Consider the following 10,507-nt stretch of genomic DNA (forward strand, 5'->3'; position numbering starts at 1 on the left):
TTACCCCGCGCCTGTCACGTTTTATTTACACCGACAGAGGATGCTCGGAGACAAAGGAGGTGGTGGGTTTTTTTTGTTGTTTTTTTTTACGTCAAAGATGTTTTATATTTTTGGAAGGGTTGTGTTTCCTTTTAGAGAGGTGACCTATACCCTGACCGCTGTAGGGGGTTTATTTTGATGCTCCGGGAAGTTCAGTTGGAGATGTGCAGAGCTGGGAGGGGATAAAATCTTTAACATTGTCAGCTGGCATAGGAAAAGCAAAGTCTACCCACACAAACACTTAAGGAAGTATTTGGGGGGGATGCCACTTACAAACCCGACACTATTATTATACGCGGAACGTGTCTTTGTGCAGGTTTAATCGCCGCGATATTCGCGCAGTTCCGACGGGCTGTTGCAACACCCGCAGTATCTGCAGGGTGGCCAGGTGTCCTCCATCGGTCGGAGCCCCTGCGTCACCCTACACCTGGGGACCCCCCCCTCCCCCTCCTCCTGTGCCCCACCAGCCCGGGACCGCGGCGAAAGCAACGGGACGCGCAGCCCGCTGGGTCCCGGCAGGCCACCCTCGGCAACCCCAGCAGAGCCCCGCGGCTGAGTGGAAGTCGGCTTTGCAAAACCCTGGGCTTAGCGAGCTCGGAGAGTGGGCACCTCAGGCTCGCGGGGTGTCTTTCTGCCACGGTCCCGTGGAGTGATGAGGACGGGATGGGATGCAGGGGGTGGAGGCAGTCTTGGGAGGGCTGGGAGGGCTGGGGGGATCAACACGGCAACAAAATCCTCGGCTGTAGGTGCCCTCCCGGAAAGTCTAAAAGCTGAGAAACTCTTTTCAGCTCGTTGAAGAGACCTTTCTGGGAAAGCAGAACCTGTCCAGAGGAGGGGGAATGTCTTCGCGCCCCCGTGCTCGCACTTTGCCCTCCGCGGGGTCCTCCGGTCCTTGGGACCCGCGGAGTCCCGGCTCCCTGCGGGACGCTGCCGGGAGCCAGGGTCCTGCCTGTCCAGTGTGGGAGGGTTGGGTGGCGCCTCTTCTCCCACCTGCTGAGGCCGATTTCCCCCTGGAAAATACTTTCCTAAAGACAAATAGATTGTGCTCCTCGGCTGGCTTCTCGCCCGAACTTTATTTCTTGCCTGGTCTTTCTCTCCGTCCTCGGGCGCTGAACAAAACTGCCCCAGACGGGACAGTTGTGTAGCAAGGAGGACAGGGAAAGGTGCGGCCCTACTAATTCACAATCACTACCTTCATGGCGGTGTCCTGACCCAGGCTTAGCTCCCTCCACATCTAGGCACTGCTGAAAAATTTCCCAAGGTATCTTCACGGAGCCAGCCAAACCCAGGTGGCGACACCCCAGGTAACCCCCTGCAAAATGCTACGAGAGAGGTGCCCGTTCTGTGCAGGGAGCGTGTCTGGTGATGCTTTTGGGGTCGGGCTGGGTTTTTTTCCCGCATGGAGAGGTAGGCCCCTGCGTTTGCGCTGAATGTCCTTGTCTGCCCTTGAGATGAGAGGTGTCTCAACCACTCGGATCATCTCCCCTTTTCCTCTGCCTCGGAAAGGGAGAGACAGACCGACTCTTCAACAGGAGCTGGGAAGAAGGGTGCTGATGGCAGCCTTCAGGGAGACGTCTATAAAAAGAGTCACTCCTACCGCCCATTGCGTACGCAAATAAAAAAGAAAAGGGAAGGGGGTGAAAAAAAAAAAGCGGAAAAACCTCTCCAAACAAACATCGGGATCGCACGGCTACTGCCAGAGGTCCCGAGAAGTCAAGAGGTCCCGGGAGCAGCACAAAGGACCGGGCAGGACGGCTGCGAGTCCCTTCCCATCCCGGCCTTTCTGCTCCCTCCGGCGCAGCGGGGCTGCTCCCCCGCCCTCCCCGGGCCGCCGGGGCCGCAGGGGCTGGGTGCCGGGCGCTCTGCTGCGGCTGCTGGGCTCCTCCAGCTCGTTAAAATGCCCGCATGCCCCTCATGCGGAAAGGGATCCCTGTCAGCCGCTGAAGATCGAGATCTAAATCCAGGCACCCCTGAAACTGACAGTTGGAGGAAAATCCTTCGGGGCTTAAGGAAACGCACTTTTACAATACTGGAGGGATTTGTTTAAGTTTCAGTCTCGGGTTTAATTGAAAAAACGCTTCTCATCTGCAGGACCTCATAGGAGAGGAAAGAGCCTGGAGCACGCAGTTAAAAAAAAGGGAGGAAAAGAACAGAAAAAGAACAAAAAGCCGTGAGGGGGGAGGACTCCAAGATAACAGTAAACGTTTATCTTTCATATTTGCCTCCCATTTTCTTAACCGGTTTAGTCTAAGTTATTTCATTTAGCACACGAAGCAGAGGGGACTATGTTACGTACGTGAAACTGAAACCACAATAATGAAGAGATTTCCTAGAATAAAAACGATGATTGTAGAACATCTGAGTTACCAAATCTGCCAAAAAGTTTAATTTCCGTATACTCTGGTAAAACAAACCGGTTGTGCTCCAAAGCTGGGATCAGCTCAGAAATGGATGCATCAACGAAAATAAACATCTCCACCAAACAGCAAATGCACTTATGTTTAATCATAGGCACTTCAAATCATCTTTTAAAGTCTCAGGACCATGTCTTGGAGACTTCTTAATGCTACGTTACAGACAAGCGTCTGCTGCGGAGAAGAGGACATTGCTAACAGGTAGAAGGCGGCTGACAATGTGGTACAGGCGATTCTCCTATCAGGGCTGTGTCAAGTCGCGATTGAAGCAGAGTGCGGCTCTCTGCCACAGGGCTGCCCTGCCAGGCTTTTTCTTTCGTTGTCTGTGCTGTCTCGCACCGCGGGGAAAGCAACGACACCTTCGTATATCGTGACATCTGTGTTGGGAGTCAACGCATCTTCCCTCTCGACTAATATTAATGATCAAAACGAGTTGTCTGAAACGGGGGCAGGCTAGAGTGATTTTCAGGCAACGACTCTCCCCGCCTTGACTTTAATGCGTTTAGCCTCCCGAAGATCGCAGAAATTACTTGGGCATGTCATCCAAAGGTGACATTTAGACAGACGTCCCGCAGCGGAAGGCGAAAAAGGACTCTCGCTCGCCGATCTAGAGCAGAGAAGGATGTTTATATATAAAAACATGGATATTTTTAAAAATATATTCCGAATAGGTCGTTACAGCGAGATCAGGAATCGCACGTCGGCCTCCCTGCCCCTCCGGGTTGGGGGGGGAAAGAAAGAAGATAGAGATATAGGGGGTTTTTTGTTTGTTTTGGGGGGGGTTGTGTGTTTTTTTTTTTACTATGGGAACAATTTAAATACGATTTAAATCCGTATTTAAAGGTAAATACGGTCTATCGACCGGGCGATTATTTTTTCTATTAAAAATGTGTAGTAAACATTGCCGGGCTTGGTAGTGTTTTTCTTAGCTGATCCTCAGATACAATCAAGCCATTTTCGGACACATTCCCATGTATGTAGCAGTGGTGATCTGGAGGAAGCTGTCGACGCCTGTTCAGTTAATTTAGGTTTTCTTTGTCTAATTACTGTGGAGCTTAGGGAAAAGGAGCCGGGCTCAGGGCAGTAAACTGACACTTGGGCTCTGTGTGTGGTATCCAGGCAGAGTTTGATGGAAAAAGCCTGCTTCCACTCAACTACAGGTCACTGTCTGGGACCAGCCCCACCCCCTCCCTGCCCGTACCCACCAGCGAGCTCTCAGCACGGAGCTGCGCTGGAGGCAGACGGACACACAGACACGCAGGCAGGCGCACACACACAGCGCTGCAGGCACGCTGACACGGCGTCCCGCTCTGCCCGCGTCCTTCCCACCCCCGTGCCTTTGGTCCAGCATCCCTGTCTGCTCTGCCTCTCGTCCTGCCGCCGTCCTCCTTCCATCTCCAGTTTGGTGCTGGAGCCTCCTCCATCACCTGGGAGCAGGCCTGAGCCTCCGCCAGCCCCTCTCCTCCCTGCCCCCTCCGGCGCCCCGTTTCCTCCGGCAAACGGCGTTTGCCAGCACGCGTGACCCACCCGCTGCAGCGGGGGGACGCCCCGGGGGCGGAGGGAGTGCGCAACCCTGGTCCTCGGACTCGACCCCTGTTGCCCTGTAAAATGAATTGCATTTAATAGAGGGGTGAGGGGTGGCAAGGGGTAGCGAGTAGTCTTAAAAACCGGAGGTCTAGCAGGCTTGAGGAGCAGCAGACAGTGCTGCTTGGGGCTCCGCAGGGTGGGCGATCCGCTCCCGCGCACCCACGCCCGCACCCGGAGGCATCAGTGCCCGTGTGCCCGAGGGCGCACCGGCGGGGCTTCGGGCTGGCAGCCGCTCCCCTCGCCCCGGGGCCGTGCTGGGGAGTAGCGGGCAGACCAGTGCCTGCGGGGCCGGGGGAGCCCCGGGGAGACGGTAAACGGTGCCGCTGCGTGCTGCGGAGCCGGCAGCGGCAGCGGCAGCGAGCCGGGGACCGTGCCGCAGCAGCAGCAGCAGCGGCAGCGGCAGCGCCTCCTGCCCAGATGACGGGTGGACAGAGGCCAGCTGGAAAGGGGGTGGTCTCTCTCTTCCCCCCCTCTCGCTCCCCCTCTCCTTCTCTCTATCTCTGCTGATTTCTCGGCCGGATTCAGGGGGGTCTGCGGGGAAAGAGAAAAAAAAAAAAGAGCAAGATTGAAGGAACTGATAGGCGGTCGCGCTGTGCCTTTTACGCAAGAAAAAAAAAATATATATGAAAAAATAACAGTGCGGAAGAGATTGGAGGGGGGGGCTCTTGCGCTTCCTCCCCTTGCCGGATTAGGCAGCGGGATGGTCCCCAGGTGGGGGGCAGAGGAGGAAGCGGAGCGGCGCTGAGCGGAGCCTCCGCGGGCGGCGCGGCGCGGGGAGGGCGGGGGCCGGGCCGGGGCCGGGCCGGTCCATCCCGCCAGTGCCTGGCTCCGGCAGAAAGCAGAGGAGCCATTGCGCAAGGAACCGCGGGGAGGGATGCGCAGGGCTCTGCCGGGGCCCCGCCGCCGCCCGCCGCTCTGAGGAGGTGCCCGGAGGACAGCAGCTCCCACTGCCCCCCCCCGCTCTCCCCCTGCGGGGCACCCCCCGCCCCGGTACCCACCCCGCCCGGCTCCCCCCCTTCCCTCACAGCCTCACCCCACCCTGCCCCATTCCCCTCCCTCCGCCAGATGACCACTGAGAGCGGCCAGCAGCGGCTGGAGCCCCCCGTCCCTCTCCGCTCCTCCAGCCCGGCTCCCGGAGCTCTCCAGATGAGCCGGCCGCCATCCTCCGCCCTGGAGACCTCCACCTCCTCTTCCTCTACCTCCACCTCCTCCTCCTCCTCGGCGGCGGCGGCGTCCTCCAAGAGCAAGAAGGCCAGCTCGGGGCTGCGGCGGCCTGAGAAGCCCCCCTATTCCTACATCGCCCTCATCGTCATGGCCATCCAGAGCTCGCCCTCCAAGCGCCTGACCCTCAGCGAGATCTACCAGTTCCTGCAGGCCCGCTTCCCCTTCTTCCGCGGCTCCTACCAGGGCTGGAAGAACTCCGTGCGCCACAACCTCTCCCTCAACGAGTGCTTCATCAAGCTGCCCAAGGGCCTGGGCCGCCCGGGCAAGGGCCACTACTGGACCATCGACCCGGCCAGCGAGTTCATGTTCGAGGAGGGCTCCTTCCGACGGCGGCCCCGCGGCTTCAGGAGGAAATGCCAGGCGCTGAAGCCCATGTACCGCATGATGAACGGGCTGGGCTTCAGCGCCTCCATCCTCCCGCAGGGCTTCGACTTCCAGGCGCCCCCCGCCTCCCTCGCCTGCCACTCCAACGGCTACAACCTCGACATGATGCCCAACGCCATGGCCAGCGGCTACGAAGGACTCAGCGGCGGCCACCACGTCCCGCACATGTCGCCCAACCCCGGCTCGACCTACATGGCCAGCTGCCCGGTGACTGCCAACGGGGACTACGGCCCCGACAGCAGCAGCAGCCCCGTGCCCTCCTCGCCCGCCATGGCAAGCGCCATCGAGTGCCACTCGCCTTACACGAGCCCTTCGGCTCACTGGACAGCCTCGGGGGCCTCACCCTACATAAAGCAGCAGGGCCTCCCCGCCGCCAACGCCGCCTCCTCCGGCATCCACTCCAGCGTGCCCTCCTACTCCCTGGAACAGGGCTACCTGCACCAGAGCCCCCGCGACGACCTCTCAGGTAGGGACCCGGGGGGCGGCGGGGGTGGCGGGGAGCGCGGCGCCGGCGGGGCTTTCTCCGGGGATGAGGGTTTCGCACGGGGAAACCCCGACCTCCACGGCGTAGGAAAAAGAGGGGCATTGTCTGCGAGAGGGAGGGAAATACGCGTGGGTTGGAGCTGCTCTGTTTCAAGACAGTGTGGCTGCCTGGGGGGGCTGTGGGTACGTCTGCGAGCATCCCACCTTCTTGCCCAGCGCCAAGAAGGAGCGCTCCCAGGAAAGCCCGGCTTCGTCCTGGCTCACACGTCCCTCCCGGTGCCGGCGACATGTGGGCGGCGGCGGGAGCGGGGCGAGCCCCGCCGGCCCGGGCTGCGGCTTCACTTGGCGGGGAGCGCCGCCGGGCATCGCCGACGCCTCGGTAAACCGCGGTCCGCGGAGACGCATCGAGGGAGTAATCAAAAAAAGGCGTTAAATATTATCGCTTAAGCACTGCGGGGAAAATAAATACCCACCCGCTTATCTTGAAAAATGCGAGAGAGATTAAAGCGGATCCAGTGTATTTCTGCAACCGGAGGGAAAGAGTTTTCTGGTCTCTGTCTCCCACCCCCCCACCCCCCCGGCCGGTGATTACAGACAATGTCTGCTCAGAAAAATCCGAGCACAAAAATGGGTAAAAGATGTTGGGCTCTTACGGGGAAATTTTCCAAATAGCCCTTTTAAACGTGGGTCCCGGAGGTTAAGCAAACAAAGACAGTCTGGGCTGGACCACACCGAAGAGGATTTTAGCCTGACTTAACCCCTATGAGAGCGGGGTCTTGTTCAATTTTATGGGAATTTCAACAAGTAACAAATACAGGCGACCCTCAGCTCTGGGTCCCCTCCCGCCCCCTCCTTGGGCGCCTGTCAATCACTCTTCTGTCCTTCTGAGAGCCCCGCAGCCTGCCCCGGCCTCCCCACAGCCTGCTGCCGCCGCGGGGAGGGCGAGCTGGAGCCCCGCCACCGGGGAAGCCGCTGTGCCATCACCGCAGAAGGGACGTGGGGTGTCAGGGGAGAACAAGCGGTTGCAAACTTTCCTCCCTTAAAAAAAAAAAAAAAGAAACCAAACCCTAAATAGCCCTGATGTGGCTCCTGGGGGGAGGCGGCTGCCGAGCGGGTCGCCGTTTTACCGGCGTTTTGGTGCAGAGGGGTGCGGGGGCGCGGTGCTCCTCCGTGTCCACGGGGATCTGCTGCTGGGGTTTAGACCCACTTTACGGAGATTCAGGTCGTCCTTCCACGTGGTTTTGAGGGCCGGGGCGAGAGGCCGGGGGGTTCACAAGGGCATCCCCCGCCGAAATGCGTAGCTTTACCGTTAGGAATTTCTGCTTTGCTTCGTTGTTGTTGTTATTTGGATTTTTAAAATTTGATTTCTTTTTCTTTCTTTTGGATTTTTTTTTTCCTCTGTTTATTTTACTCCCTGTGGCTTCGCGGGCCGCCGCGCAGGGCCCACGGGGCCACGCGTGGGGCGGGAGTGGGACTGGCCCGGGGAGCCGGGCTGGGAGGCAGCTGCCCCCTCCTCCTGCCAGACACCCGAGGTGGGAAAGGCGATTCCTGGGAGAGAAATTTTTGTTTCAAAGCAGCCCAAGAGCAGCTCTTCAAAACAAAAAGCAGAGGGAGAGAGAGCAAAGGTTCTGGTCCCCCTGAAGCCTGCACTACAGTTTCCGAGGCTGGGGCCGTTTAAATCCAAATTGTTTCTGTTCAAGGACGGATATGCACGCAGACGGACCGATGAACGCTTTCTTAATGCCGAGGACGAGCGTCCGTTTCCAGCAGCTCAGATTTAATGCCACCACTTGGCAAAGCAGCCTTTCTCCGCTTATTTTCTACACCTTCAGGATCTGGGCCCAGGACTTTAGTGGAAGCCATCCCCATTCCTGGAATAACTGAAAAAAAAACCAACCCAACTCTTTGGTTTTTTGCGTGGATCCAGTCCTCTTTCGTGTGTGCTACGTAAGATCTCTGGGGTGCGAACGTTTTAGTAGAGTGAAAGGAGATGGGGAAAAAAGATCCGAGCTCCTTCATCCGTAATTATTACCAGCAATAATCTTTCTGCTCCTCTCCCCACAAAAGCAGCAGCAAGTGAATTTTGCCTTTTCCTTTATCTTAATTAAACGCAAAGCAAAATCGGTGGCAACCGCTGTTGATGGGTCAATAATCCTCTACTCATACAGCGACAGGGTGGACTTAAAACCTTGAATTTGCATCAGACACAAGAATAAGAGAGGAAAAAATTGGAAACAGGAGGCTCGGTTCTGCTAAAAGGGTTTTGAAGCTGGGGGACGGGGCGCAGCCGGATTTTTTTTGCACACTATTAAATCCTGCTAAATGATTGAATCGGGATTGTAATAAAGTGCCCCGGTTTATGGTGAGCATACCAGCAGGGTTATTAGAAAGCCGAGGAAATCCAGCGAAATAATCACTTTTATAAAGCGAGCTCCGCGGGGTGAAGGAGGGGACAGTGCCGGCGGAGACGGGCCGGGCGCGCCGCCTGCCCAGCGCCGCGGGCCGCGGCAGGAGCGGTCGGCTCCGCCACCCTGGGGAAAACCGGGGAACTCCCCCTCTTTTTTATTTCCCCCCCCGTCTCGCATTCTTCTTCTTTTGTGGCTTTTTTTTTTTGTTTTTGCTTTTTTTCTTGTTTTCCTTTTTTTCTTTTTTTTTTTTTTCCTTGACCTTCGGTCAGATTTGACAGGATCCCGCTAGCCGCGGTTGACATCCGCACGCCAAATCAAATCTCTCTCTGGCTCTACCCTGCAGGCCTTGCTCAGGCGATGCTCCCCTCCCCGCCGAATCCAGTAGGAACCCTGCCAGATTAAAGATCCCAGCACGGCCCTACGGCGCGGGCTGAGGGGGTGTGTGTGTGTGTGTGTGTGTATCTCCCACGCGGCCCTTGGACTTTGTCCCCGGAAAGGCCGCCTTAGGCTGTGGGAAATTAAAATGGGAATTTGCAAGGTCATTTACATGTCGGTGCCTCGGATGTACTTCGTTTGTTGTTCTGGATAAACCGTAGGGTGTCTTCAGTCTGTATGTTACGTTTATGAAAGCACACACGCGTATAGGCATGCACGCTCCCATACACACACACACACACACATGAATAAATACACAGCAACACACAAACGGATCGTGGTTGGAATTCAACCTGCAGCCATTCAAGCCAAACGCAAAAACCTCCCAGGGACGGGATGGGGAGGGGGAAGAGGGAGCAAAGGTGGGAATCAGGTTCAGATCTCTGCAGCGCATCCAGAAAAACACGCAAGTCTCATCCTCTCCTCGCACACACGCACTCCCTCATCCGCCCCGCACGCAGGGACTGAGCTAGTCCCACACGCTGACAAACACGCAGGCAGAAGGACAGCCAGCAGTGCGTGTGTGCCCACACGGGAATGGTGCCCCGAGATAGGCGTGCGCCCGGGATGCGGCCATGCATGTGTTCGTGGGCATCCACCTCCGCCCACTTTCCTCTCCTCAGCATGTGTCACACGGTTGTGTAGTTTATAACCTCCCCGCAGAGCGGGTACAGGGGCTCGTACGAGCACGGGCGCAGCCCCGAGCCCACCTGGGGGCGGTGGGGGACTCCGGGGGAGCCATGTCCCCTCCTCGCTCGGGGCAATAGGACCCTCCGCTCTTTCTGCCCTGCAAGCGTGACAGGCTTTGCCCCGAGGGAGCGCCCAGTCCGCTGTCAGGAAAGCCAGAGAGGAGCTCCCAAACCTTTGCACGGGGGAGCCGAGACCGGGGGAAAGGAAGCAGTGTGTCAGCCCCGCTGTAGGCAGCCTCTCCTGCCTGCGGGCGAGGGAGGAAGGGCTGCTCTGCCCGAGCAAAGCTACCCGACTTCTGAGCAGCTCTTGTTATTTCCTTCTCTTGCAGTGGGATTGCCTCGCTACCAGCATCACCCCTCCCCGGTGTGTGACAGGAAAGATTTTGTCCTCAATTTTAATGGCATTTCTTCGTTTCACCCTTCCGCTAGTGGATCTTACTACCACCATCATCACCATCAAAGCGTCTGTCAAGACATCAAGCCCTGCGTGATGTGAAGGCAGCGCCCCAACAGAGACAATCAGGTGACACTGAATAGAGCCGAGGTATAGACGGACCCACGCAGATTAAATATAATGTGCACTCTGATAGCATTGATAGTACACGAGTCACTTAGCAAAATTACCTAAGGAGGCAGTGTTTTTGGTCCCCCTCCATCCCTTGAAGGACACGTACAGCCGATATAACGCTACAAAGCTCTTCCTAAAAGAAAAATGCCTTGTGTGATGTGTTGGGTTAGGTGGGACTTCAGTGTCCTTATGCCAAGTCTGATCACCTTAATCATAAACCGCCTTTCTGTGATCTCCTAAAAAAACGATCTTTGGGAAAGGGAAGAATTCAATATA

At 57.2% G+C, this 10,507-nt stretch overlaps 1 protein-coding gene across 1 annotated transcript; it reads left to right on the forward strand.

Annotated features, from left to right (window-relative positions):
- Positions 1-5,021: 5,021 nt before the first annotated feature.
- Positions 5,022-10,159, forward strand: FOXF2 (forkhead box F2). Its single transcript, XM_068397008.1, has 2 exons — positions 5,022-6,114; positions 9,993-10,159. The coding sequence occupies exons 1-2, from the start codon at positions 5,106-5,108 to the stop codon at positions 10,157-10,159; spliced, it is 1,176 nt and encodes a 391-aa protein (XP_068253109.1). The 5' UTR covers positions 5,022-5,105.
- The last annotated feature ends 348 nt before the right edge of the window (positions 10,160-10,507 follow it).

This window comes from Nyctibius grandis, chromosome 3 (genome assembly GCF_013368605.1).
Source record: "Nyctibius grandis isolate bNycGra1 chromosome 3, bNycGra1.pri, whole genome shotgun sequence".
Taxonomy (NCBI): domain Eukaryota; kingdom Metazoa; phylum Chordata; class Aves; order Nyctibiiformes; family Nyctibiidae; genus Nyctibius; species Nyctibius grandis.